General features: G+C 37.3%; 5 protein-coding genes across 5 annotated transcripts in view; 2 read left to right on the top strand and 3 right to left on the bottom strand.

The window, feature by feature from the left end:
* The window catches only part of lim2.3 (lens intrinsic membrane protein 2.3), a gene marked incomplete at both ends in the record, with an annotated part of 305,404 nt that overhangs the window by 258,623 nt on the left and 18,954 nt on the right, over positions 1 to 27,827 (bottom strand). The window lies entirely within an intron of this gene.
* acad8 (acyl-CoA dehydrogenase family, member 8) lies at positions 1,762 to 13,685 on the bottom strand. Its single transcript, XM_079823848.1, has 11 exons — positions 13,526 to 13,685; positions 8,543 to 8,643; positions 8,282 to 8,451; positions 8,002 to 8,111; positions 3,785 to 3,861; positions 3,567 to 3,704; positions 3,289 to 3,424; positions 3,103 to 3,200; positions 2,868 to 3,020; positions 2,678 to 2,780; positions 1,762 to 2,386 (listed from the first exon to the last, which is right to left on the bottom strand). The coding sequence occupies exons 1-11, from the start codon at positions 13,641 to 13,643 to the stop codon at positions 2,331 to 2,333; spliced, it is 1,260 nt and encodes a 419-aa protein (XP_079679974.1). The 5' UTR covers positions 13,644 to 13,685; the 3' UTR covers positions 1,762 to 2,330.
* LOC307130132 (uncharacterized protein) lies at positions 9,428 to 11,883 on the top strand. The gene is made up of 5 exons (XM_079823028.1): positions 9,428 to 10,822; positions 11,013 to 11,052; positions 11,136 to 11,219; positions 11,370 to 11,575; positions 11,743 to 11,883. Exons 1-4 carry the CDS (start codon positions 10,721 to 10,723, stop codon positions 11,543 to 11,545), a joined length of 402 nt encoding a protein of 133 aa, XP_079679154.1. The 5' UTR covers positions 9,428 to 10,720; the 3' UTR covers positions 11,546 to 11,575; positions 11,743 to 11,883.
* thyn1 (thymocyte nuclear protein 1) lies at positions 13,766 to 20,572 on the top strand. Its single transcript, XM_079822639.1, has 7 exons — positions 13,766 to 14,044; positions 14,138 to 14,331; positions 17,149 to 17,217; positions 17,296 to 17,388; positions 17,473 to 17,568; positions 17,649 to 17,799; positions 19,971 to 20,572. Exons 1-7 carry the CDS (start codon positions 13,996 to 13,998, stop codon positions 20,015 to 20,017), a joined length of 699 nt encoding a protein of 232 aa, XP_079678765.1. The 5' UTR covers positions 13,766 to 13,995; the 3' UTR covers positions 20,018 to 20,572.
* Positions 20,214 to 26,823, bottom strand: vps26b (VPS26, retromer complex component B). The gene is made up of 6 exons (XM_079822637.1): positions 26,260 to 26,823; positions 26,032 to 26,188; positions 25,075 to 25,239; positions 21,614 to 21,789; positions 21,369 to 21,511; positions 20,214 to 21,278 (listed from the first exon to the last, which is right to left on the bottom strand). The coding sequence occupies exons 1-6, from the start codon at positions 26,480 to 26,482 to the stop codon at positions 21,147 to 21,149; spliced, it is 996 nt and encodes a 331-aa protein (XP_079678763.1). The 5' UTR covers positions 26,483 to 26,823; the 3' UTR covers positions 20,214 to 21,146.

Here is a 27,827-nt window from a genome sequence, read left to right as displayed (position 1 = left end):
CAGTGGTAACAAGGCATGATGGATCCATGTTCTCATTCTGTTTACGCCAAATTCTGACTCTACCATCTGAATGTCTCAACAGAAATCGAGACTCATCAGACCAGGCAACATTTTTCCATTCTTCAACTGTCCAATTTTGGTGAGCTTGTGCAAATTGTAGCCTCTTTTTCCTATTTGTAGTGGAGATGAGTGGTACCCGGTGGGGTCTTCTGCTGTTGTAGCCCATCCGTCTCAAGGTTGTGCGTGTTGTGGCTTCACAAATGCTTTGCTGCATACCTCGGTTGTAACGAGTGTTTATTTCAGTCAAAGTTGCTCTTCTATCAGCTTGAATCAGTCGGCCCATTCTCCTCTGGCCTCTAGCATCAACAAGGCATTTTCGCCCACAGGACTGCCGCATACTAGATGTTTTCCCTTTTCACACCATTCTTTGTAAACCCTAGAAATGGTTGTTCGTGAAAATCCCAGTAACTGAGCAGATTGTGAAATACTCAGACCGGCCCGTCTGGCACCAACAACCATGCCACACTCAAAATTGCTTAAATCACCTTTCTTTCCCATTCTGACATTCAGTTTGGAGTTCAGGAGATTGTCTTGACCAGGACCACACCCCTAAATGCATTGAAGCAACTGCCATGTGATTGGTTGATTAGATAATTGCATTAATGAGAAATTGAACAGGTGTTCCTAATAATCCTTTAGATGAGTGTACATCAGTATTGCCCCACTTGTGATTTTTTTTTTCTTGAAAAAGGCGGTTGCTAACAAGTGGCTAAATGGGACTACAGAGGCCGTCGGGGAGATTAAACGTCATCACGCCGAACAGGTAAACTCAAGTCCGCTTTTAAAGCCTTGTTATGCTTATAAATGTGCTCTTATAAAACTATTCTAACTCAAACCTTCTCGACTGTGGTGTAGTTTGTTTATAGCCCACCTTTAGCTTTTGACTTCTGGCGACTGCATTTAGGCTTTATAATTCATAAAAGTTGTGTTTATCTGTGATCATTATCTTGATGGACAAAACTTGTAAGTATCATACACTTTTGTTGATCACAGAGCTTGTTTTTAGCCATAATCCAAAAGCCTATGGGAAAATCCTTTTGGTTTTTGCTCAAGGGAATCAGTGTGATGCTAACTGCCGTTTGGTCTACAAAGTGACGTCATACCTGCACCACGGGCTTTCTGTGTTTACGGTAGGGGGCGATATGAAATCATCTGAATGAGTACTGAATCTCCTGATCAAAACACATGAAAAGGTGCAGCAGAAACAAGTGATATCATATGTAATCATATGCATATGTAAAATAACGTGGTGATCAACATTAAACCGCATAAAACAAAATTGCCTAATGTTACTGAATGAAATGTCGACCCAGGACGAGCTACAGGACTATGCAAACATTAGAGGTGTTGATCAACTCCATCTGTTTTGATTATCGAATATGATCCAGAAGTCTTTGACAAAAACATGATTTTCTCAGTTTTCTGCTCAAAATGTAGCTTTTTTTTTAAATGAAACTTGCCCATATTCAAGTGTTAACAAAAAAAAAACTAGAATAAGACTTTGTTTGTTTGTGTCTTTTGACATATTGCATGTTCAGATATTCATACAACAAAATATTCTGTGGGCCATGAAAATTTTGTGAAAATGATCAAGAATGCGTTTTTTAATGCTGGCGGCGAAGAGTTAATTCTTATCTAATATGAGAGCATTATAAACTCATGTTCAGACATGCAAAATCTGATTTTCAAGTGAAACCCAAACAGCCTTTGTGTAAAGTTTAATCAAATCAATTTGATCTTTATTTCACAGGGAACAAAAGGCGGTTTAATAGAAGACACAACAGTCATATTAAAAATAATACGAGGATCAGATTTATATATTCAGTAATGAGGACCAACAGTATAAAGACACACTTGAATTGTGATTTGATCTTCTGTGCTTTGAAAATTATCTCACAAAGAAAGCCGTCATATTAAATTAATCCGATAACCTTTTGTACATAAATTGACATAATTATATGATTTCAACTAAACTAGTGTTTCAGTAACTTTTGTAAATGCCTTATGCTTTGACATTTGCCCCAGTGTTTTCTCTTCAAATATCGTCTTGTAACCTGCCACAACTTTTATCCTAAACAAACAACATTTCTCAGTGTGTTATTATAATAAACACAGTAATCTGGATTTGCTAATTCATGTGTTTAAGGCATAAACTTTCAGAACATTCCGCATAAAACACTGTCCACAGCTCATAATCAAAATCAACAGATGGTGGAGTGTGAAAGATCAGTAATCTCTACCGTCACATGAATTCATTCCATTTATGAACATTATGATTCAGTGAGCAAACTTCTCGCAATGATCATCCTCATCACTTCATTTGTACCTAAACAAAAGATAAGACAATTTTAAATGAGAAGTGATCATGAAAATAATACTGCATTTCACCCAACCCCACATAAAACACTAATGAATTATAATTCTTACTTAAAAAAAAAAAGGATTTATATGTATTAGTATGCAATAATAATAGATACATGTAATAGTTACTACAGTTAACCTTAAACTAAACAATAATCCTAACTCTAACCCTATAGTAGGTACATGTAGTTAATTAATATTACTCAGTACTTGTATAATGTATAATTACACTGTAATCATTAAAATAAGTCATTACCCTCCAATATCTGATGTACTCTAATGTCTCTGACGTACTGCTGCACCGCATAGTCCTTTAGGTAACCATAACCTCCATGTATCTGTAAAGCCTGGTTACATATCTGAAAGAGATGATCGCAAAAAGACTTATTTATGTATTTATGTTACAAGATCACTCAGGTGACGGAGCAATGTGTATATACACTTACTGAAAAACATTCGTCTGTCACGAAGAGCTTGGCCATTGAGCAGAGCGAGACGGCGTCCGGTCGCCCGTCCTGCAGAGCCAGCGCCGCCTGACGCACCAGCAGCCGAGAGGCTACCAGCTTAGTGGCCATCTCAGCCAGCTTAAACTGCAGGAACTGAACACACACGCGACAATTACACCTTCCTAGTTCTGGACGTTTGACTAGAAAGATCAGTGCTTGACAATTCGTCTGGTACCTGGCTGTTCGATAGTGTTTCTCCAAACTGTTTACGCACACACATGTAATCTCGAGCCAGAAGCACAGATGCATGAGCCGCTCCAAGAGAGCAAGAAGCTGTGGGTACATGAACGTTTGCATTAAACAGGCTTAAAACAAATAGGAAATCAAAAAGGTTTCAAATCTAAGTTATGAAACAATTCACCAATGTTAATTCTGCCTCCATTTAGGCCTTTCATGGCAATGCTGAAGCCCTCCCCTTCTGCTCCAAGCCGATTGGCCACTGGGACAGCACAGTCCTCAAATATCACGGCGCGGGTTGGCTGCGAGTTCCAACCTATCTGCAGAATGTTAGTACACGGGTAATAAATAAACAACTCGTTTCTGCCACCTGCTGGACAATTTTTAACACATTTTTGAAAATCACTCCTGAAACTCTGCAGGATAGTGAGTGACCCCTCCAGGACCGAAAACATCCATTACCTTCTTCTCTTTTTTGCCAAAGCTGAATCCAGGGGTTCCTTTTTCAACCACCAGGCAGGAGATCCCCTTAGCTCCCTTCCCACCTGTCCTGCACATAACCACATACACATCTGTGTCTCCACCTCCACTGATGAACGCCTGAGGGAAAACAAGGAAAACTGTTGGGAAGCTGCATGGAGATTGTGTTTTGTCAATGACTCAATCATTTCTCCATGTACCTTGGAGCCATTGAGAATATAATGATCTCCTTGGAGCTTCGCACTGGTTGAAAGTGAAGCAGCATCACTCCCGCTACCTGGGGTTAAGGAATAATAATAATAATAATAAATATAGCTGCGAGCAGCCATTAACGGGGCCAAGCGCAAAGAACAAGACAAGACATGCCACCATGGCTGGGAGGGTTAGACCAACTGAAACAATGAGCAATTAAAGGCATTTTAAGATGATTTTAGGCAAAAATGGCTGAAAAATCATATATACAGTCACTAATAATATGATTTAATGGTTTGTCACTTTTGACCAATAGGTAGCGCAGTAACGAAATTGATGTGGTGCGGTCAGAGTGAGATGACAATGACAAAGGCAAAGTTTGGTGTCAGTATGTCGAAGCATTGCAGAGATACAGCCTCAAGAGTCATTTTGGCATCATGGCTCAACTTTGTCGCTGCAGTATATGAAAACGGTTTTGTTTGTTGACACGAAATTAATAACTTTTTGCTGTCATGGTCTGAAGATGTTACGATTCAATTTTGGTGAAAATCAGGCAAATAGTCTAGGAGGAGTTCGAAAAAGTAGGTTTATGAAGGAAATCAAAATGGCGAACAGAATGTTTGGCCAAATATGGCAAAATTGGGATCTATGTTCTTGGCATGACCCAAGGAATACATTGAAACCATTTTTATGACAATAGTCAAATTTAATCAAAAGTTATTAGCATTATTGGAAAATTCACTATAACTTTTGTCCACAAGGTGGCGCTGCCTTGAAACTTTTTGTGTACTTTCAGGGCTTGGTGACAAAGACACACACCGAGTTTCGTAACGATACGCCAATGCGTTTGTAAAACATAGCACTTTCTGACAAAATTAAAAATGGCCGACGCCCAAAATGGTTGATATGGGAAAATTGGGTATGGTTTGACTCGGCGTGATGCCCCGACTCTAAAGAGACCAGTTTTGTGATATTTGGCTAAAGCGTTCTTAAGTTATAATCCAAAATATCCAATTTCTGTATCTCTGGACCACTAGGTGGCACTGCGCCGAAACGCTGCAGGCAGCCTCAGGTCATGGTTGGCATAACACACACCAAGTTTGGTAAGAATATGCTAAAGTGTTTCGGAGATAAAGCCTGACTTTCATTTTTGCATGCGCTTTGTCGATTTAATTCGAGCGTTGTTCAATAACAGTTTGACTAATCATCTCGAGTCTAATACGCTTTTGTCAGCAGAGTCTGAAGATGATCTGGTTCAATTTTCGTGCAAATTGGAGCAACGGCCTAGGAGGAGTTCGCAAAAGTAGGTTTTTCGGTTAATTAAAAATGGCGGGAAAATTATTATGACGGAAAGTGACGTCATAGGGTGCAATCGAATCGGCTTGAGCCAAGGAATCAGAGGAAAAAAGAATTTTGTTTCTAGCCCTTATGGTTCAAAAGTTATTAGCAAAAACATGAGTCAAACTTTGGACAGGTGGTGGCGCTAGAGGGATTGTTTTAGAGATTCCAAAATTGGTGTGGTTAATGCTGGGACTGTCCTCTATCTGTGTGCCAAATTTCACAACTTTCCCGCAAGCGGTTCTATGGGCTGCCATAGACTTCGTGGCGGAATAATAATAATAAGAAATCTAACGATTACAATAGGTGCCCGCACCTTCGGTGCTTGGCCCCTAATTAATTATTTAAAATACGTCTTAAATATCTAGGGAATTAAAGAAAACATTTTAAGTGTAGCATTTCTAAATGTTTCTTTAACAACATTAACAGTCATTCATATGTGCACTGAAAATATCCCAGTGTTACTTTAGTATTATTACTTTACACATAATAACTAAACAAATAACATAAGCACATAACATAATTACTAAATTACAAAAACTTTTTTTTTTATTATTTGAATAAAGATGTCAATTTTCCTAAGGCATCACTTTTGGCCACTACTGTGTGTGTGTGTGTGTGTGTGTGTGTGTGTGTAATAATATAATATAATATAATTAATATAATATAAATGCATTCATATATACACACACACACACACAATTTATTAAAAAAATAGCATTTATTCATATTTTCAATTAGATTTTTTTTATTCAGTTTTCATTTTATTTTAGTTTAAGTCTAATTTAGTAATTATGTTATGTGCTTATGATAATTGTGCTTTGATTAGTGTTTTTGTGTGTGTGTGTGTGTGTATATATATTATATATATATATATATATATATATATATATATATATTCAATTGGCTTTAATTTTTAGATTTTCATTATTTTCGTTTAAGTTTTAGTAATTTTTATTTGCTTTTGTCATTTTAATTATTATTATTTTTCTTTTTAAGAAATATTTAGCTTTAGTAATTTTAGTACTTCAAAAAGTCCAAGTTTCTCATCTGATAATGAAAATATTCCAGTGTTATTTGAGTATTATTTCTATACACACAAAAACTAATCAAAACACAGTTAATATAAACACATAGCATAATTCCTAAATTACAAAAACTAACATAAAATGAAAATATAATTGAAAATATGAATAAATGCAGATTTTTGAATAAATGGTGTGTGTGTGTATAATATATATATATATATATATATATATATATATATATATATATATATATATATATATATATATATATATATATATATATATATATATATATATATATATATATATATATATATATATATATATTAGGGGTGTAACGATTCGTTTTAACAACGATTCGATTCGTATCACGATTTGAGGTTGTCAATACGATTCAAGGACGATATTGGTTCATTTAGAACGATACGATCCGAAACGATTCAGTGACTTGTTACTTGTAACTTTTTAGCCAAAAATTGTGTGACTGAAATAAATATCTGGAGACTGGTCAGTGCAGGTGAAGTTTCCTAGATTCCTGTTGTTTCTTGTAAGGGAATCAGGTATCAATTAATAATGGATATAAACAAACAAGTAAACAACAATTAATGGCAAATGCATTCAAATTTTATTTGAATAAAGTGCAACCAACAGTTTAGGTTGAATTAAAAGGAAGTTAACCTTTTCTGCTCTCAATTTCAATTTTCAATACATTTTCAATAAAAGCACAGTAAGTGCAACCAACATTTCAACAGTAGGTTAACCTGCTACTTCTGCTTTTGTTTTCCAACATAAAAATATTACAATATTAGTATAAAAAATAAAGTGCAACTAACTACTCTTCAGGTTTAATTAATAGTAGGTTTACCTGCTATTTTTGCTGTTGTTTTACAACATTAAAATAATACAAATACAATATTAATATCAAAAATAAAGTGCAACTAACTTCTCTTCAGGTTTAATTAACTGGCTGAACCTGCTACTACTCTCAGTTTAATAAACAAACAATATTTAACAAAGATAAAATGTAACCAACTACTCTTCAATGACTCTACAGATTTCTTTTTCAAAAATATCACCATGATCTGACCGCAGAACACTTCTCTGTGCGTTCACTATGTCGCCAGCAGTACTAAAACTCGCTCTACTGGCACACTGGTCCCAGGAATGCACAGGTAACATTTAGCAAGGGTTGAAAGTACAGGTAAAACGTTACTAACTTAGCTCTTTCTCCTGGTGGCTTGATCATTTCTCGCTCGTTGGCTTCTCCTCTGCCATCCGCTATGTTTTGTTTTCTTAGCGCTGCTGCTGGTGCGTGCGTTGCGATGATGTCACAGATAGGTAGACTTAATCGAGTAACGTTTAACGGCTTTATCATTAAAATTGCTAAGAAAAAATATCCATATAAAGTCTGACGTGCTTAAATCCAATGCGTTATTTCCCATGATCGATACAATCGATTGATTACCTTTTAAAACGATGTTCGATGTTACCTTTAGATCGATATATGTCGTCCGGAAGGCCATCTTGCCGAGCACAGATCGATATAGTTAGATCATAGGAAAATAAATCGATACATCGATGTAGTAGATGAATCGTTACACCCCTAATATATATATATATATATATACATACATACATACATACATACATACATACATACATACATACATACATACATACATACATACATACATACATACATACATACAAACATACATACATACACATACATATATGCACGCACAGATACACATATTATAAGTTTTAGTAATTTATGTTTAATTTTGAATTAAGTCTTACTTTAGGATAACACTGGTAAAGCCCACAACAGAATACAGAAACTGTGATCTTGATCTTACCAGGTTCTGTGAGACAGTATGAGGCGAATTTCTGCATAGAGCAGAGATCAGGACAGTATTTCTCCCTCTGCTCCTTGTTTCCGAATGTGTCTATCATCCAGGCACACATGCTGTGACAACACAACCCATAAATACTATGTAAACCACAAAGAAGGAACACAATATGCAAGCACACGTGCCACTTAATGTAAAATTAAAGTTGGTCCTACATTACGTATAATTACGTTGCAGCAACAACTTTAAAGTATTTTATAAGTAGTGGGTGTCAGGGGAGACTCACTTGTGAATACTGATATAAGCAGTAGTGCTGACACAGCCTGTGGATAAAGCCTCAAATATGATAGAGGTGTCCAGACGAGAGAGTCCAGAGCCTCCAACATCAGGGTTCACGTAAATCCCACCAAATCCCAGCTGTGCGGCTTTCCTCATGGCATCCACAGGGAAAATTTCCTAAGTGAAAATATTAATTGTGTTAACTCTGGTGAAGGTTTCAGCGTAATATATAAACAATAACCAATATTGGATCAGATGTTCAGGTTACCTTTTGGTCCCATTCTGCCATATGTGGTGCCATCTCGTTGGCAGCAAAGTCAAATGCCACCTTCTGAAACTCTTTTTGTTCATCTGTGAGACCTATAGAGGCTGTGGAAATAATGCAGTATGTATATTTGACGTGAGTAATTGGTAATTGTGTAGTTTATGTACTGTATGTATTAGGAACAGCATCTGTTTTAATGAGATGCATGACCAACACGGATCAAAGGAAACGGCGTCTGAAATGAGCCAATCAAATGCGCTTTATACACACCCCAAAATATGATTGGTTGAGCTCATTAAAAGCAAACCAATGATGATCTAAGACCCAGATAGCAAAAAATATCGGCACGGCTTCTTTTTGCCGCCGGCCCTAAGCTGTCGGCTATAGGTGCGTCCCGCTGGCGGTGATGAAACGTTTGCCGCCGAATACGTCACTCCCATTTCTTGCGAGATGCCGCGGCCGACTAGCCGGCGGGCCGCCGGCTTCATTTTCTCTGGCGGTTGCCTCCGCCTAATGGACCGCGGCCGGCTGGCGGCAAGCCGCTGTGAAATACAAGGATTTCTACTCTCAAATTCGACCAGCCACGTTGGCTATGTTTGGCTTGTTGGGAAATAGAGTGGAACTGACAGCATTTTAACTAGTTCTCACATTTGAAGCGATTATAAAATCATAATAGCCTATATGTGAATTATATCAAATATTAGTTTTTTTTGCTCCAAAGCCATTAGGGTTTATAACAGATTCTTGACTCTTGATTCCATGATAAGGTTAGGTTTAGGAAATTACATTTAAATTTTCACTTGATTATTTGCATGTCGAGTGTGTTTAAACAGTGTTGGTCAATTTGACCCATAATGGATGTAATACTTTTTTTTTTTTTTTAGCATAATAGGAGGGTTAAGAAAGTTTGAAAGTTCATTTTAGGATAACACTTATTTTTGTATTGCCCTTTTTTCTATTTCTTTTTGGACTGACTTTAAAATAGACATGACAAAAAATTAGAACTAACTTCATGACATTTTACTTTGTTTTCAAAACCCATATTTTTCTGAAAAACAAAAATATATTATTAATTATTTAGGAAAAATTCTACATTCATAAGACAAGAATAACTCAAAAGAAGCCCTCTAATATTACCTCTTATAAAGCTGATTTTTACAATATTTGAAACCCTCTCAAACATGAGGTCGCAAAACAAAAAGCTTACAAAAACAGAAACCTGAAAGCTTTTCAATTTCATGTGACTGCCTTAATATTATAAAGTATTTTCTATCTCAGAATTCTTATTTTTATTATTTATTTTATATACAGTGTTACATTTGTTGTTATTCTTTGTTCTACATATTCGGAACTGTACCACAATGCTTTATTATTTTTATTTTTCTCTCATTGTACTTTTTGTATTGTACTTGTCTATACATGTACTAATTTAAATAAAAATCAAATAAAAAAAAACAGAGAAGTACCTCCACCGGCCGAGAGGGGCAGTATACCTAAAAAAGACGGAAAAGAAACCGGAAAAACATACAGATTTACCAACAGCGGCCGCTCATCACATGGTTTTAGTATTTGAAGAGAGGAGATCAGAAAATATCCTCGACTACGAGCGTTTAAGTAAGTACATGTTTCCTTTTTGTGTCACACAATATTATGTTCATTTTTGATGTATATACCGGTAGGTTGTTTTAATTAGTTTGTTCAGACACGCACGCTGATATAGTGCACAATACACAGTGTTAGCTAACACGTGCTGTTTCGCCTTTTTTACACACTGAGTTCAAGCATGTGCTACATGTTAAAATGTTAAAATGTATCTAGCTACTGTAGGTAAGTTAGCCAAAGCTTTACATCTAGAAAGACTTAAGTTTAACTTTTGGTGTTTTCTAACAAAACAGAATGATGTATATAGGTTATTTAAATTATTTTGTTAGTCCGAACAAGCATGCTGCTAGGTCAGTTTTAGCAAGTGTTAGCTAACATGTGCTGTGTTGCTACTGTTCTTCTAGCATTTAAGGTCATTTATGAGTTATTTCTCTGAACTGCTGTACTTATTATGTTTGAGGACAATGCAGTTTACTTGATTCACTACACTGAATGAATACATTTTACTGTTCCACATTTGGCTGACCAGTTTTTCCCCCCACAGCATAGCTACTGTATATTCTGTATTTAACGTTAACAATGCGGTTTTGTTCACATTTTCTTGCAGATACCTTGACCAGAGCACAATCGGTTATCTTCATCCAAGAGACCTATTGTTGGACAATCGTTTCGGCTTTCAAGGTAAATAAATTGTTAGTCACAATGTCTAGTTACTGGGCTATAAGGAGAAGAATATTGAAAGGAGTTGAGATGGACAAACAGGAAATTGCAGATGTTGGAAACTTTAACAGTATGGAAAATTGTGCCTGTAGTTGTTGTTTTATATATATATATATAATTAAAATAAAATATTTTTTATGTAGATTTCCAGAATGAGAACCAAGCCCTGAGGGAAAGCAATGCACGAGCAGGTGAGAACATGCACTCTTTCTTAAATTTTACTTTTTTGACTGTGATGTAGGTCCAAAATTACCAAATGCCTTTCATTTTGTAGCTTCGGATGACAGCGGCTCACTTCATGAGCAGGTGAAGCAAGTTGGGACAATGTTGACGACGTTTGCTCGTACAGGGCAATCAGGTACAACTTGCAAACAACACCTGTGGTTGTTGGTTTAATTCCCACTGGGGCCACCTGTACATGTAGTAGACCTAGTTGTAAATGTCATAGTTTAGTAGTTGAGGGACCAGGACTGACTGCTTTATTCTTTTATTCTGTGAACCCCTGTAGGTGCAGATCAGACCCTAATGCTGCGACGTCTTGGAGAGTTTGGCGATGTTGTGCGTAGCATGGACAACAAAATGGACACTATGCTGCAACATTTCAGTGCCAATGTGTCTTTTGGAGAGTTATCCCTGCCAGGGGGTCTGTTACTCCCCCTAGACAACCCATTTGGCGTTGCTTGACAACAGTTTGAGGCAGGATAAAGAGCTCCAGTAAGTGTGCTGATTTTGTTTATAATGCTGTAGGGTAATCTAAAAAGTAAAATTTAAGATTGTACACTGCATATTCTACAGTCTGAATCACAGCCTGTCACATTTTTATATTTATGTATGAGAAGCTTCAGAGATATGTAATTTGTAACACTTTTTTGTATTTTCAGCTTCGGTTTTTGGCAATCAAATGTGGGAGGGACCTAAAGACAACCGTGTGGCGAATGCTTTAGAGTATCTTCTCTAATCACCTTTCCATTAATACAACCTGGACTGGTGTAGGGGATAAAGCATGTTTTAGAGACATGTTCCTGAAGACCATTGTTCAAAGTAATATATATATAAATATATAAATTTGTTATATATTTAAGTAGATGTGTGTGGCCTTATGACATTCACATGGAATGACAGATCTGTATTTTCTACAGGAGCCATCCGGAAGAACCCGGCAACCCAGGATGCCACTGATGAGGCGGTCCAGGTTAGCGCTATGCGTTACCTGAAAGGAGCATCTGATCGTGAAGGTGGAAAAAGACGCCGCACAGCTGAGAGGGACCCACAGCCGACCTCTTACACCTAGGCTGACTACTGACACCTGGAACCCTTTCTTTATCCTGCAGTCAGTAACATCAAGACCCCTAAAGAAGCCAGAAGTTTCAGGCTACACTCACCCAATCCACACTGTTCACTGTGGAAATTACTTTTTTTTTATTCCCTGTGACCCTGCCTTGAAGGCAGCTCCTTGGATAGATATGGGATGGCGAGGTTGTTTGTCCTTTATATAGGCGCACAAGAAATCACTGAAGATAAGCCAATTTGCGCTGCCTCATTCTGGAGGTCGTGGAAAACCGGAGAACCCATAGTCAGGCTTGTTATAATGTTCTGTTCTACTACTGTTCTATTCTTCTCCAGAGCTTTACTCTAAATTATTACCATTTATGCTATTGTTAGAAATGGCTTGTTAAATGTGATGTTATACCTCGATTTATTTGGTATCCTGCACATTCTTTGGTACCAAATATCCTCATTATTTGATATAATATTTAATGGTAATTCTTTTCATCCCAGAGCTGACCTATTTGTTATTAACAAATATTGTAAGTGTTATAATTTGCTTGTAAGGCTTTTTTTTTTTTTTTTTAAACCAAAATTTAATTGGAAACATGCAGGTTCTTTAGTAAAAATGTTTTTTGTTATTTATAGGCCTATTTAAGCTTATTTATTGTCTGTTATATTTAATTTATATTATCTTGTATCATTGACAGTTAATGTACTTTGAAATGTGGAATAAAAATGCCAAATGGGAATTTATCTGGTTTGTTCAATTATTATCCATCATAAACTGCATGTTACAAATATATGAATAATAAATAAATATATATATTATTTATTACACAATAAGCGGAGGCAGATCGTTCGAAAAAAGCGTTTGCCTCCGCCGGGCCGCCTTTTGGTATAAAGGCGGCGGAACGGCGGTTTGCCTGCGGGCCGGCGGCGGTACGAAGGCGGTAGGAAGCCGGCTGCCGCTTTTAAAAAGCGGCTGCCGCCGGCGGTGCGCCGTCAAACGTGTTTGCGATTACGCAATTCTGACGCTTCTACAGCCGCCGGATCACCGCCGGTGGTCCGCCGACTCATTGCTATCTGGGGAAGGACGAACTTTTCTATAGCATCTATCTGCTATTAAAATTGTATAATTTAATAACTATTATATAATATATTAAACAACAGTTGTTTGTATATTTTACAAAATACTGTAAAATGTCAGTAACTGTCACATTGACGTTAAATGAAGCATTATATTGACTCAACAAGCCCGCACAACTGAGTTTACTAAACAAAAAAGTAAATTAAAACGACATTTTACTCTGGTAAAATTAGATGATGACTGCTTGTGTGGTTGTCTCTCAAGGACCTTTGCTATTGTCATCACGGTCTTTAAATAATGTGACTTACGATCAATGCACGCTGATATTCCTCGTCTCTGTACACTGTTAAATATTAAACTGCGACTTCTACCGATGTTATATGTGCCCAATCGGACACCTCTTACGAGTGCCCTAGCCGCCGCCATGTTGGTTCAGTGACGCGTTCCGTCACCGCGGAGATTATGGGTAATGAAGTTCTAAACAGACTGGACTTGTAGTTCACCTTCAACAGATATCTTCACGTGAATCATGTATGCGCAGCATTAACGCAGTTTTTGGGTCATTTTTTATAGCACACAATATTAAGTGATTAGATTTAAGTTGCAAGCAGTTTTTAATAGTTATGAATGATCTCTTTTTATACCCCACACTCTGTGTTTGAGTTTTAAATAAAAGCAGACTAAATCCAGGGACTTTGTTATTATTCTCCAGACCGCATGCGGCCAGGGCGCTGTTTTATCACGAGTTGCTTGTATTTCCTCGCATTGCCAGTGAAACATGCCACCTAAAAAAACAACACGAAGCAGCGCCAAATCTAATAAACACAGTAAGTAATCTGCTTAATGTTAGGGTTGCATCGTTTTATATTTTTATGCGCGATAAGTCATCACTTTAAATAATTCATTGCTTATTGTTTTAGCTGATGCAGACGCCCAACACAATAAGGAGTCTGATGATGTTGCACAAATCAAAACTGGCAAAAGAAAAAGGTCAGCAGTAGTAAAAGAAGATGTGAAGAAAAGTAAAAATGATGACGCATGCAAAGCATCTTACAGCCACTGGCTAATGAAGTCTGAACCTGAGAGTAGAATTGAAAATGGAGTGGACGTGAAGGTAAATCCCTTTTTTTTATGTTGTAAATTATTATTTACAAGAGTTTAACTCCAACAATAACAACACAACATTACAGAGAACTGCAAAAAGTGGGATTATCCTTTGGTAAATCATAATTATGACATATAGGCCTGGTTTCACAGACATGTCTTCAATTTAACTTTTATAAACATGCCAGAAGAAGAAGAAAAAACATTACATGGTGTGCATTTTGAGACAAAACAGTGGCACTGGCATATTTTATGATATTGCTTTTAGTTAAAACAGCTCAAACATGCATTTTAGTCTGGGACTTTGTCTGTGAAACCGGGGGGAATGTCTTTGCAGTCAGTCTGGTGTCTAGTAACAGCTGAGGACAAACATTCAGAAATTAAAGGTATAGTTCAGGGCAGTGTAGCAGCTCAAACATGCATTTTAGTCTGAGACTAGGTTCAAGCCTTTGAAACTGGGAGGTAAAGACAATCTTGAGATAAAAAGCACTCATAAAAGTGTTGGCAAAAAGTACCCGGATGACCTAATTCTTCATGGCGAGATTCTGAAGTGTGCATTCAGTGGACGCTTTACTATCCCATGAGGCTACGGGAGAGGATTTGTGAATGGAAGTAAAGCGAAGGAACTGACTCTGGTAGGTCACATGATAATGACAACATGGCAAATGTAGTACGTCCAGATTACATTCATACTTTATAGAACATTCTTGTTTAGCAGTCATAAAGTAATTACTTATTCAAAATCAGTGCCTACTCGAGAAGGGTTGCAAAGGGGCTGAAAATTTCCAGAAACTTTCTAAAAAATTTTGGAAAGTTTCTGGAAACTTTACAACCTTACTCAAGAGAATATGCGATTTCAGACGCAGACTTAGTATCTCATATATTCGACTTTCTATCATAATTATGATTTATCTCATTATGACTTAGTATCTACTTTCAACTCTTTATGCCATAAATGTAACTATACGATCATGTCACTAATCTCACACTACAGTACTCTATACAATACCATACATATTGTTGCATTTTTATATTTCAATGTATTGTAACATAAGATATTGTTACACCTCCAATAATTATAACTTTTTTCCTCATAATTATGACTTGGTATATCAGAATTTCAACTTTAGTTAACAATTATTATGCTCATATTTTTGACTAATGTCATAATTTTGACTTTCTGTCATGGTTTACCAAAGCATGATATTTTTTCTAATGTGGTGGGAGTGGGAACATAGAAAGAAAAAAGGGGGAGAAAAATACAGTTTGTAAAAAAAAAATAAAAAAAGTTCAGTAATGTTATATTTTAAAAGCTGTTTTATTGGAAGAGGGTTTTTAAAGTGTTTGTTCACACAAAAATGAAAATTAGCCCATGATTTACTCACAAGCCATGTCTATATGACATTCTTCTTTCAGACGAACACAGTCAGAGTTATATTAAAAATGTCCTGGCTCTTCCGAGCTTTATAATGGCAGTGACTGTTGCTCTGTTTTTGAAATCCATAAAAGTGCATCTATCCATCATGAAACTGCTCCACATGGCTCTGGGGGGTTAATAAAGGCCTTCTGAAGTGAAGCCATGTGTTTAAGAAAAATATCCATATTTAAAACTTAATAAAGTAAAATGTCTAACTTCCGGCGGACCGTCTTCAACTTACGGAAAAAGTGTAGCGCCCGCGCCTCTCGCAGTTCAAAATGCTTACGCTGCGTCTGACGACATTGCACACCATTTACGCTCGTCAGATGTAGCGTAACACCGTGTCCTAACTACACGGCATGCGACGCCGCGACACGCGATAAAGGGTGTCTTTTCATTGTTAAATAGAGTTTTTGTCCTAACCAGCCTCGACGGTGACACGTTATGATTCTATTTTAGAAACGGTTTCTATATCTGCGGCTGGAACAACAACACAAAACATAATCTCAGGTAATGTTTATGTGCTTTATTTAATGTTAAAAGCGTGTAATGTGACTTTGAATACCATTTAGCCATTCACTTGTAACGTAGTCGTAGGCCTACTAAAAGCAACAATGGATAATTCACCTCAGATCTTGATGAAATGAAACAAATGGAAACAAGAACGTTCAAACTGTGAACAAACAAGTATATTCTATATATTGTTATAGAATATTGTTTTACTAACTCAGTGTATATTTTATTAATGTTTAAATGGTGTAATATTTGTGAATTTGATTATGTACTTATCCATATCCTTGCGTGTGCCGTCAAGATTAATCTCTGGTGGCGTGCACTTGCCGCGAGAGCCCGCCCACACGCTCTTCTGATTGGCTGTGGTTTTTGATTGATTTGTCGCATCTCGTGGTCACATTTGGTGTGGACATTGTCGCTGGAATCTTATCGTGTCGCGCGTAGTTAGGACAGGGTGTAAGCATTTTGAACTGCGAGAGGCGCGGGCACTAAACTTTTTCCGTAAGTTGACGGCCCGACGGAAGTTAGACATTTTACTTTATAAAGTATTAAATATGGATATTTTCCTTACACAAACTATCGCTTCAGAAGGCCTTTATTAACCAGCAGTTAGGATGGATATAGATGCACTTTTATGTACTTTTAAAACAGAGCAACATTCACTGCCATTAAAAAGCTTGGGTTAGCCAGGACATTTTTAATATAACTCTGATTTTATTCGTCTGAAAGAAGAATGTCATATACAACTAGGATGACTTGAGGGTAAGTAAATCATGGGCTAAATTTATTTTTAGGTGATCTATCCCTTTAAGTGATGTTAATAGGTGAAGGTAAACCTAATTACCATTTTAAGTGATGCGACAGCATAACATAATATCTTGTCAACTCCAACTACAGTTTGGAATTGAGGACCTAAAAGCCCTTCCCAATCAAACGGGATGCTGGGATGGAGTGAGGAATTATCAGGTAGACTGTGATTTAATATTATGTTTATCAAGAAGCACATGCGGAACAATCACTAATACTGAAGACTTTTCCCCTCAGGCACGTAATTTCATGAGAGACATGAAGGTGGGCCAGCAGGCTTTCTTTTACCACAGTAACTGCAAAGAGCCAGGTATTGCTGGCCTCATGAAGGTGAGGACTCACTCCAATGGACGCTTTACATTTTTACCACATACATAACTAAGTGAGAATCATTTTATGAATTATGTTTTACAGATCGTAAAGGAGGCTTATGTGGACCATACGCAATTTGACAAGAAAGATGTTCATTACGACCCCTCCAGCAAAGCAGACAACCCTAAATGGAGCATGGTGTGTTTTTACACAGACCACAAAAAGACATAATATCTCTATTTATTCCACCAAACTGACCAAAGATTTACTCTGAATAGGTGGATGTTCAGTTTGAAAGAATGGCCGAGCGTTTCATCTCTCTGGCTGAGCTGAAGAAATATCACTTGGAGCACAAAGCTAAGGGTGGCCCTCTGAAAGATATGGCCCTCTTCACCAGGGCCAGGCTATCAGTTCAGCCCCTCACTGCAGGTTACTCATATTTAATACACACCAAACCATCTGTATGATTCGTATGCATAAATAAAATATACTGATGAGCCAAAACATTATGACCAGTCACAGGTGAAGCGAATATCGTTGGTCATCTCCTATCAAGGCCACGTATTAAGATCTGGGTAGATTAGATGGTAAGCAACCAATCATTCCTAGTGGCCGAATGGTTAGAGAGTCAGACTGGCAGTCCTAAGGTTGCGGCTTCGATTCTCAATACTGGGGATGTGACAAAATTGGGTCCCCCCTGAAATCGGGCCTCCTTTAGGATCCCATTGGTTCAAATTGCTTTTAATAGGTACTCTCTTTAGTGCCTGATTACAATTGCTGTCGATAAATAATTTTTCAACTACGTTATAATGACCATTTATGTCTGTATTAGTTAGCTTATATACTAGCATAGCATACAGATAAGCGATTAGCCTGATAGTTTAGTTTATACATACATTTGCACTTACCCTACATATATTTTCAGCCATCTTTAATGCAATTATATGTTAAGTGTTAAATGTCCAAATATTTCAGTTATAAGTAAAACTAATTAATGATGTTCACTTAATAGGCTATTATTATCATTATTTATTCATTAACAGTTAATCTGTTAATGAATATTGGTTTTATCTGTTGGTTTTATGCACAAATGTGTTTTCGCATGCATTATATAGTAAGCTATGCGTATTTTAAATTAACTTTCGTATATACTTATAATTATTAACTGACAGTTTGGGGAGACCCAATTTCCAGGGAGGACCCGATTTGTCAGGACACCGGTGCCCCCCAAAATGGCTGCCCACTGCTCCGGGTGTGTGTGTGTCCACGGTTTATGTTCACTACTCACTTGGATGGGTTAAATGCAGAGGACAAATTCTGAGTGGGTTACCATGCTTGGCCTACACGTAACTTAATCAAAGTGTTGGATGCAGGAGAAATTAGTAGGAATAAAGATCTGAGCAACAAATTGTTATGGCAAGGTGACTCTGGGTCAGAGTATGTCTAAAACGGCAAGGATTGTGGGCCGCCCCCCGTCAGCAGTGTTGAGAATTTACCAATAGACGTCCGAGAGGAACAAACCACAGACCGACGACAGGGTGTTGGGCGCCCAAGGCTCATCGATGCACAAGGGCAACAAAGGCTATCTAGTCTGGTCTGAGCCATCAGAAGGTCTACTGTGGCACAACTCACAAAATTTGGTTATGGGGGGAATGTGTCACAACACACAGTGCATCGTACTCTGCTGCGTATGGGGTTGCATAGCTGCAGACCGATCAGAGTGCCTATGATGACCCCCATCCTCTGGCGAAAGCGCCTATAATGGGCACATGAGCATCAGAACTGGACCTTGGTGCAGTGGAAGAAGGTTGCCTGGTCTGATGAGTCCCGTTTTCTTTTATGGCACCAGGATTGCATTGTGGGGCAGGTGTGATGCTCTGGGCAACGTTCTGCTGTGAAACCCTGGGATGGACATTCATGTGAATGCAAATTTGACATGTGCCACCTACCTAAACATTGTTTCCGACACCCTTTCATGACTATGGTGTTCAGATTTCAATCCAATTGAGCATCTGTGAGATGTGCTGGACCAACAAGTTCAATCCACGGTGGCTCCACCTCACAACCTACAAGACTTGAAGGATCTACTGCTAACGTCTAACGTGCCATATTATACAGGACACCTTCAGGGGTCTTGTAGTGTCCATGTCTCTGTTTTGGCAACCCACAGACCAACAGCATATTCACAAGGGGAGGGCTCCGAGGCTGGAATTTGGCTCAAAACCCGGAGTACTCTCCCTGTATCCCTGTCTAGGAAAGTAACCAGAATAGGTGAGTCAGCTATATATATATAGATGCCTCTTCTTGCGCTGATTGGATGGTTAATTTGAAAGTGTTCCTCCCGAACTTTAATAAAACATTTATGCTGGTGGTCATACTGTTTTGGCTCATTGGTGTATATTCTCATTTTCATGTAGTGTAGTATTGCTTAAAATGTGATGTAAATTATATTCATTTGTAACAATAAAAACAAAACAATTTATATTAAATACACATCAAAAAATTTAATACAAATTATTCCCAGCTATATGGATTTGTGGAAAGTAGCTTTAATATAATTGTTAGATCATAACTTATGTGTAATGTTGCCTTATTTTCAGAGGAATTTGACTTTGTCCTGAGTTTGGAGAATGAAGATCCAATATGAAGATCATCATGAAAGTGTTTCATCCCGTCTGATGATTCACTCTCTTCTTTCTAGTCGGTTATTTCTTTATGTAACCTATTTTGATGTGACCAAATGACTAAATAATAAAGCATTCTAATATTTTGTTATTAAAATATATGTTCTTTTGTCTCCTTCAGACCACTTAATAATACAGATTTGACTACAGTCTTGAGAGGTCAGTAATCACAGGTTATTTTAATTTTGAAGAAATGAAGGAAATCATCTTGGATGCAGAGGTTAGTAAATTTTATTACAATAGGGCTGATTAAATGAGCCTTTAGCAGAAGGTTTTTATATATGGTTAATAGTCATACCTCATCACCTGAACATCTAACTTGCTCTTAAACAAATATTTAGTAATACAAATGACATACAATGGAAAATTCACCTTAAAAATGCATAGCAAACAATCACAAAAAAAGATTTTCTCTATTACAGCATTTAAATGCACTTGAGAATACTGGAATCTTGTGCAGCCGTGATGATTGATTCTTTTTTAATAGGAAATAAACACTTAAGATGACAAAATATTTCAACAATAAAAATATTCATGAAAAAGACAAAAGGCATTGCCTTGCATAAGTTAGTAGTTGACAAGACGGTCCCTTGAAACACATTTCTATGGAGGCCTTCATTTGTAAAACCCTAAAATGACAGAATAATACTGTGCTGAGCTCTATGAAAAGTACATGAAGCGCTAGATATATAACACAAAAGATCACAGTAAATTTCATTTTGGGCTCATTAAACAGGACGAAGTATAGAAGCTAGATTCTGGCTTTTCAGTGCACTAGACTTGAGCATAACAAGAGGAATGTATCGAGGTTCACAAATCAGAAGAGAATGACAACAGTGGCCAACACATGAAAAGATCGTTCCTGGCATTTCAAACATGTGTCGCTCACTATTGTGTAAGGGAAAATGTACGGCGTATTGTAAAGAGAAATAAAAAAATATTTTGTATTCTATACATATTTAAGTAGTCTGCCTTGATTCTCATTTTTGATCTGATGTTTCTGTCACACTGATCCCTTCAAGATTTATAAAACATTATTTTGACGTAACAAGGTTCGTTTGAATAGTTGAGGGAACGTACAGCGTCTTCTGTTTAGTTATCCTCCTCTTTGGCTTGTGCTGACGCGGTTCCAGAGTATGAACCCTCGAACCTCTGGGCGGCAATGGTGGCCTGTTGAGACATACTTCTTCTCACAATATCTCCTTTCCTCCAGAGTGTGATCTCCTGTTGGGAATGGACAGGAATGCGATCGTATTTTACTCATGCTTCAAGACGCAAGGAAGAAATGTGTAATATGTTCCATTATGTGGAGACCTGCTGTTTGAAGTATCGCCGCTCTTCTTCATCTATAAGGACTAGGTTCAGGTAGTAACGCACAGAGAACTTCTTGTTGACGTCCCTCATGGTGGGGGTCAACTCATATCCAGCGAGAAACAAGCGGATGGGGATCGACTCGCCTGGAATGAATAAGGGATTAAAGCCATAACCTTGTACATTTGGTAAAAGTGTTAGAATAGTTTAATATCATAATATAATACAGATCAAAACTTTAGCTTTACCTCTCACCGGTGCCCCATCCATGATCTCATATTTGGCGATGGTGTCATTTTCGTGGTACACACTGGGTCCTGTTCCAGTTGTTTCCCGTTTTATTATATCGATTTCCATGTGCTTAATCTTTATCCTCACAAGGAGGAAGTAAATCTTCCCTACGATAACATCCCTCAGGTGGTACCTAAATGGGACAGATTTGGATCATGGAACTGGAACAGACTGGAACATTTTCATATTAGGTGAAGAAATAACTTTGCAAATCATTTCTGTGCATGTTCATTAAATAAATGATATTATTCATAGAAATTATATGTTAGTAAAAAAAACTTATGACCATTTTGTTCTGCATTCTGACAATTAAGCATTTATTACAAACTTTATATATACAATTTTCTCACCGTTTAAGAGTAAAATATGTTTTGGAAAATATGTCTTTTTCAAATTTTTTGTGCATTTTTCATGATAGTAAACGTACATTATACATTTCTATTTCTTTAACTTTTTTTAGTACTGGGCAATCGATTAATCGCATCAAAATAAAAGTTTGTTTACATAATATGTGTGCACTGTATAATTATTATGTGTATGTATACCGGTATGTGTATATATATATATATATATATACATACATATACATACATACACACACGTATATATTTAAGAAAAAATTTACATTTATATATAAAATATATATATACATACAACATGCAAATATTTCTTAAATATATAAATGAATGTGCTTGTATTTATATATACATAATATGCTACGTCTGACGACATTGTACACCATTTATGCTCGTCAGACGTAGCGTAAGCATTTTCCGTAAGTTGAATACGGAAGGCGATTCGCTGGAAGCTAGATAATTTACTTTATAAAGTTTAAATATGGATATTTTTCCTACACAAACACTTCGCTTCAGAAGGCCTTTATTAACCCCCTGGAGCCGTGTGGAGCAGTTTTATGATGGATAGATGCACTTTTATGGACTTCAAAAATGACCCGACAGTCACTGCCATTATAAAGCTTGGAAGAGCCAGGACTTTTGTAATATAGCTCTGATTGTATTCGTCTGAAAGAAGAATGTCATATACACATAGGATGGCTTGAGGGGGAGTAAATCATGGGGTAAATCGTTTCATTTTTGGGTGAACTAACCCTTTAAGTCTGTGCTCCAAAGCATTCAAGATTTACAACAGTTTCAGGTCTGTGCTCAAAATCACTCAAAAAGTGATTAACAGATAATAAATGGATCATAACTATTCCATAAATATAGTAAATATATTTAGTACCATAAAATCCAATAACAATATTAAATTCAAAAAACATTATCGAAGTAAAATATAGAACAATTTCATTGGACCACAGATGCAAATCAGCTATTTAGCTAACTCTGGCACAACATTTGTGTTGTGTAATGGTGCCTGTTAAATAAATGTAATGAATAAAAGTTTAAATAATGATTTTTTTTGTGTCATTTTGGACTGCAACACAAGCTGCTCCAGAGGATTAATTACTTGACAACATATAATTATATTAGTGCTGTCAAATGGCATCTAACAAAAGTTTGTGTTTATATAATGTGTGTGTTTATATATATATATATATATATATATATATACACACACACACACACACACAAATATTATGTAAACAAACTTTTGTTAGATGTGATTCATCGATTTGCCATAATTTTTATATTAGTCCCTCCAGAAAAACGTGATTATGCGATCGCATGATTTAATACATAATCAGCCAATGTCCGCATATTTATGCGGGGGCCGCATTTTTTCAAATATGCCGCACTTTCGCCGCATAAATTGCATATTTCTGCGTGCAAAATATGCAGGGCTAGCATGATTTCATAATCCCCGCATTTTCGTTACAAAAAAGTCATATATATTAGCAGAAAGTTGAAAAATGTTCGTTTACTTCACACAAGAGCCGCCAGTTCCCCCTATTGCCATGGGAACGTTTTGAAGTGACGTAATTACCCGACGTGAACATCATCGAAAAGCTCACCGAAACCATAGATATCGGTGGAAACCATGATGAAGCACGCAAATTCCCATTTGCCAACAAAAATAACAGCAAAAGACCACGCAAAGCAGTTTCCCGGTGTGTTGACCGATTTCAAAACACAGCATCATGAAGCTTCGAAACGTTATGAATCAGTGAGTCAACTCAGCGGTTTGGATCGCCAAAGTCACGTGATTCAGCTGTGCTGCGTTCCACTCCAGTTTTAGACACGCACTTGCGAACTTCCCTAAGCACTTCCCCTCGGGGGAATCCCCGCCGCCATTTTGAAGTGCGTTCCACTTCGTGAAGTGGACAAGGGAAGTTTATATGGACAGACCCTTGCTCCCTCGATTTTTTTTCAAATACACATATATACATATAGAATGCTGCATTAAACAATTTCGTAAAGGAAAAAAAATAATAATAAATCAACTCCATAGTGGATTCGAAGTGATCAAGGGCTTAGGACGTTCCAGTTCAGTCCATTGCAAAGGTTCCTCCAGTAGTGGGCACTCATGCAACGTAAGCAATGACGCACATCCGAGTGAACGAGACAGAGGGAAGTTAACGAGTGAAGGGCATAATAAAAATGAACTGGAACGCAGCACAGTTTGACACGCGATCCGAATCATGAATCAACTGATTCATAACGCTTCGAAGCTTCATGATGCCGTGTTTTGAAATCGGTCATCACTATGTAAGTCGTTATTTAGGGTTTTTTTGCGCACAAAAACTATTCTCGCCGATTCATAAAGTTATTTTAGAACCACTGTAGTGAGAGGGACTTTGTAACGACATCTTTAGTACCTTTTAAGGGTCTTGAGAGTGCACAGTGCATTGTGCCAATGGAGGCCTTTCAGAGCCATCAGATTTCAACTAAAATATCTTCATTTGTTTTCCGAAGGTCTTACGGGTGTCCAACGACATGAGGGTAAGTAATTAATGACAGAATTTTCATTTTTGGGTGAACTAACCCTTTAAGAGATTGCACTTTGTGCATTGGAAGCACTCAAATGTCTGTTTTGTATAAATTCCTTTTGTAAAGCTACAGAACTTGTTTGACTCAATGTTTTGTAAATTTGAACTATGTGTTTATTAAGGTCTTCAATAAAACAAGATGAGAACTTAAATATTCCCAGCACTTTCTGTGATGTAGTGCTTTTTTTCTCTTTTTCATCAAACAGCAGTTTTTGCAAGTTCCCGCAATTTCATCGCATAAAATTGCATAAATATCCCGCATTTTCCATCGCATTTTTTAAGAAAACGTGCCGCATAATCAAGGATTTTTGCCCGCAACAATCACAAAAAAAGCCACATTTTTCTGGAAGGACTGTTATATATATATTATTAACGTGTATTTTTTTATTTTAGTTAGTTAATTATATGAAACATTGCGATTCCCCTAAATGTTTTAACTTATATGAATGTTATTCAGCATGGGATACTTACTTGGATTTGTTGTATTCAAACTCAATATGGAGACAATCTTCAATTCCAACTTCCATCTTGATGGAGGAGTTGAGCTCTGGGTATGTGCACAGCGTCTGCACTACAATATCCATCTCTTTACTGATATCATTGAGTCTTCTGCTGATCGTCGCTCGCAGAAAGTATCTAAACAGAACCAAGAAATTCAAGTATATTCTGAGGACACACATATTTTTCATATTGTTGAATGAATGAATGAATGAATGAGGTATTTATATAGCACATTTCCTATGTAGTACTGTATGTAATATTGTTGTGTATGCATGTAATATACACTGATAAAAATTATTTTGTGGTGAAGTAAATACTACAGAAAAAACAAATGTAATTTCTACATGAAAAATGTAGTTCAGGCAAGAATAAAAAGTAAATTCTCTATTAGTACTCAATTCAAGCTTGTAGAAATGAAAGCGTAAATATCAACGTTATAAAATTAAGTAAAACGACTCAACTTTTCTGATACTGGTGTTCCCATCATGCACTGGGGAATAATTAATAAGGGCGATTTTTCTCTGTTTTATCATTGCTTTTGTTGTTAGGTTTAACTTGCCATTTTGTGACATTTTGAGTTCATTTTCTACTCAAAAACGACATTCATACTCAAAAAGGGTCTATTAAATGTTATCGTCACTATTGTGTACCAAGTATTGAGGTCTCTGTGTTCAGATACAGCGTTACTTCTATTAGATATGATATCTACACAATATCTATTGTGTTATTTATTTAGATATTTCTAAGTGAACTAAAACATACACTTTAAAAGTGTGATTTAATTCAATATTGTTATTCAATATATATATATTTTTTCAGTGTATATATCCCATAATGTTGTGTGTTTACTGTCACAGCAGCACCAGTTTCACCAAAGGGTTTCTGATAGATTAGCAACGTTAGTAAAGAAGCAATGGATAGATTTACCTTAGTTTGACATTCTGGCCAGTGTAAGATTCATAGGGCTTTTCCACATGGGTGAACTCAAAGTCAAAGGTCTGAGACTGTGAAAGCTCACCAGGTCGTGCAAGATCCTTCACTAATGACACAAACTCATGGTGGTTCCCTCTGTCATAGTACAGCTCTGTGGATAACACAGGACATGTTGACATGCATAACACCACCCGGACTGTTCACAGACCGACAAAAACTCACCAATCTGCCCGACGAACTCGATTTTGATCCCGTAGTGCTCCAGCCTCTTTCCAGGAATTTTGAGAGTCACGTTAACTTTCCCGTTAACAGTTTCGCCGTCATAGAAAAGGAAATATTTGTCCTTCTTCCCATCTTCAGTCTTGTGCTCAACTTTCTTCCTGGTCTCGGCGTCATTCAACACGACGTCGATCTCCGCGGTCTGTCCGAAGCCGAAGAAGCTCATGTCTGATGGACGGGTCACGTGAGTGAGACAGGTAGGCGCGTCTGCTGTCACTGCTGCTCGATCATAGATCACCTGATTGACAGCTGGCTACAGGTGGCTGGGCGATTCACTATCGCCCTGATACCTTTTACCGAGTGGCCTTCAAAAACAAGCTCATGCGCAATTTGATTGGTTAATATTCGCGATTAAATCGAAAAATCAATATATTGAGCTCGAAACCAGACGCATATTTCTGCCTGATTTAATTGTTGCAGCTCAATACAGCAGGACAGCAGCCAGACCAGGAAGGATATTTGCCCATAACTCCCGCACTTCCTGGATCTTCCGCTAGGTGTAATTTCAAAATAAAAGTCGGGATTATTTCATAATAAAAGTCTTTAAAAAAGCTGACCCATAGAGACAGAGCGACACGCGTCATAATCTGAAGACCACGCCCACCGGGGGGAAAACAATCGAACGCTCTCCAATGACTTTGCATTGCGTGAGGCTGCATCCTTGTCATTTCGGACTTATAACAAAAAACAGAACAATGTCTAAAAGCTGATATGTGACAAAGTGTACAGCAAAGAAGCTAAGCAAAACCCACAGCCAAAAACCCAGACGTTTATATAAGCTATTGACCCAAAAAACGAGCGTTTAAGGACAAAAAAAGTGGATACAGGCCATTGAGACACGTTATTACACTGAGAACTACACCCACTAGAGGGGAACGTAATCAGCGACAGGAAATATCATATATAAAACTGACATTTGGATATTTGACTTAACAGTGACAACATATTTACTGCACACATAGGCATACTGAGTGTCAGGATCCCAAAATGTACCCATTCCTCCTGCTGAAGCGTCACGTTTTACTGCCTTTATCCACTTTTGTCTCCTTAAACTCTCGTTTTTAGGGGTCGACAGCTTATAAAAACTTATTTCTGTGTTTTTTAGCTTGTTTGCTGTACACTTTGTCACATATCAGCTTTTAGACATTGTTCTGTTTTTTGTTATAAGTCAGAAATGACAAGGAGGCCGCTTCACGCAATACAAAGTCAATGGAGAGGGCTGGATTGAACCTAAATGCGCTCTGTCTCTATACGCAACAAACTGCCATGCACTGTGTATTCTGACACCTTTATATCAGAACCAGCATTAACTTCTTGAGCAATTTGGCTACAGTAGCTCGTCTGTTTGATCGGACCACACGGGCCAGCCCTCGATCCCCACGTGTATAAATGAGCCTTGGTCGCCCATGACCCTGTCACCGGTTCACCACTGTTCCTTCCTTGGAGCACTATTGATAGACACTGACCACTGCAGACCGGCAACACCCCACAAGAGCTGCAGTTTTGGAGAT

Source organism: Gobio gobio (assembly GCF_949357685.1).
Source record: "Gobio gobio genome assembly, chromosome: 8".
In the NCBI taxonomy this organism is placed as follows: Eukaryota; Metazoa; Chordata; class Actinopteri; order Cypriniformes; family Gobionidae; genus Gobio; species Gobio gobio.
The sequence above is the reverse complement of the archived record's forward strand: the minus strand, read 5'-3'. Positions and strand labels throughout refer to the sequence as shown.

What these genes read in the sequence shown, in the direction of transcription:
- LOC307130132 (XM_079823028.1), top strand. Translation starts at nt 10,721, where the DNA reads ATGCGGTTTTGTTCACATTTTCTTGCAGATACCTTGACCAGAGCACAA. An exon ending in CAATCGTTTCGGCTTTCAAG is followed by an intron (nt 10,823 to 11,012) that starts GTAAATAAATTG and finishes GTAGATTTCCAG; the next exon opens with AATGAGAACCAAGCCCTGAG. An exon ending in TGCTCGTACAGGGCAATCAG is followed by an intron (nt 11,220 to 11,369) that starts GTACAACTTGCA and finishes GAACCCCTGTAG; the next exon opens with GTGCAGATCAGACCCTAATG.
- acad8 (XM_079823848.1), bottom strand. Translation starts at nt 13,643, where the DNA reads ATGGCGGCGGCTAGGGCACTCGTAAGAGGTGTCCGATTGGGCACATAT. An exon ending in ATATTCTCAATGGCTCCAAG is followed by an intron (nt 3,705 to 3,784) that starts GTACATGGAGAA and finishes GTTTTCCCTCAG; the next exon opens with GCGTTCATCAGTGGAGGTGG. An exon ending in TTGGCAAAAAAGAGAAGAAG is followed by an intron (nt 3,425 to 3,566) that starts GTAATGGATGTT and finishes AACATTCTGCAG; the next exon opens with ATAGGTTGGAACTCGCAGCC.
- thyn1 (XM_079822639.1), top strand. Translation starts at nt 13,996, where the DNA reads ATGCCACCTAAAAAAACAACACGAAGCAGCGCCAAATCTAATAAACAC. An exon ending in CGCCAAATCTAATAAACACA is followed by an intron (nt 14,045 to 14,137) that starts GTAAGTAATCTG and finishes TTATTGTTTTAG; the next exon opens with CTGATGCAGACGCCCAACAC. An exon ending in AGTTCAGCCCCTCACTGCAG is followed by an intron (nt 17,800 to 19,970) that starts GTTACTCATATT and finishes CCTTATTTTCAG; the next exon opens with AGGAATTTGACTTTGTCCTG.
- vps26b (XM_079822637.1), bottom strand. Translation starts at nt 26,482, where the DNA reads ATGAGCTTCTTCGGCTTCGGACAGACCGCGGAGATCGACGTCGTGTTG. An exon ending in GGCCAGAATGTCAAACTAAG is followed by an intron (nt 25,240 to 26,031) that starts GTAAATCTATCC and finishes GGTTCTGTTTAG; the next exon opens with ATACTTTCTGCGAGCGACGA. An exon ending in TTTGAATACAACAAATCCAA is followed by an intron (nt 21,790 to 25,074) that starts GTAAGTATCCCA and finishes TGTCCCATTTAG; the next exon opens with GTACCACCTGAGGGATGTTA.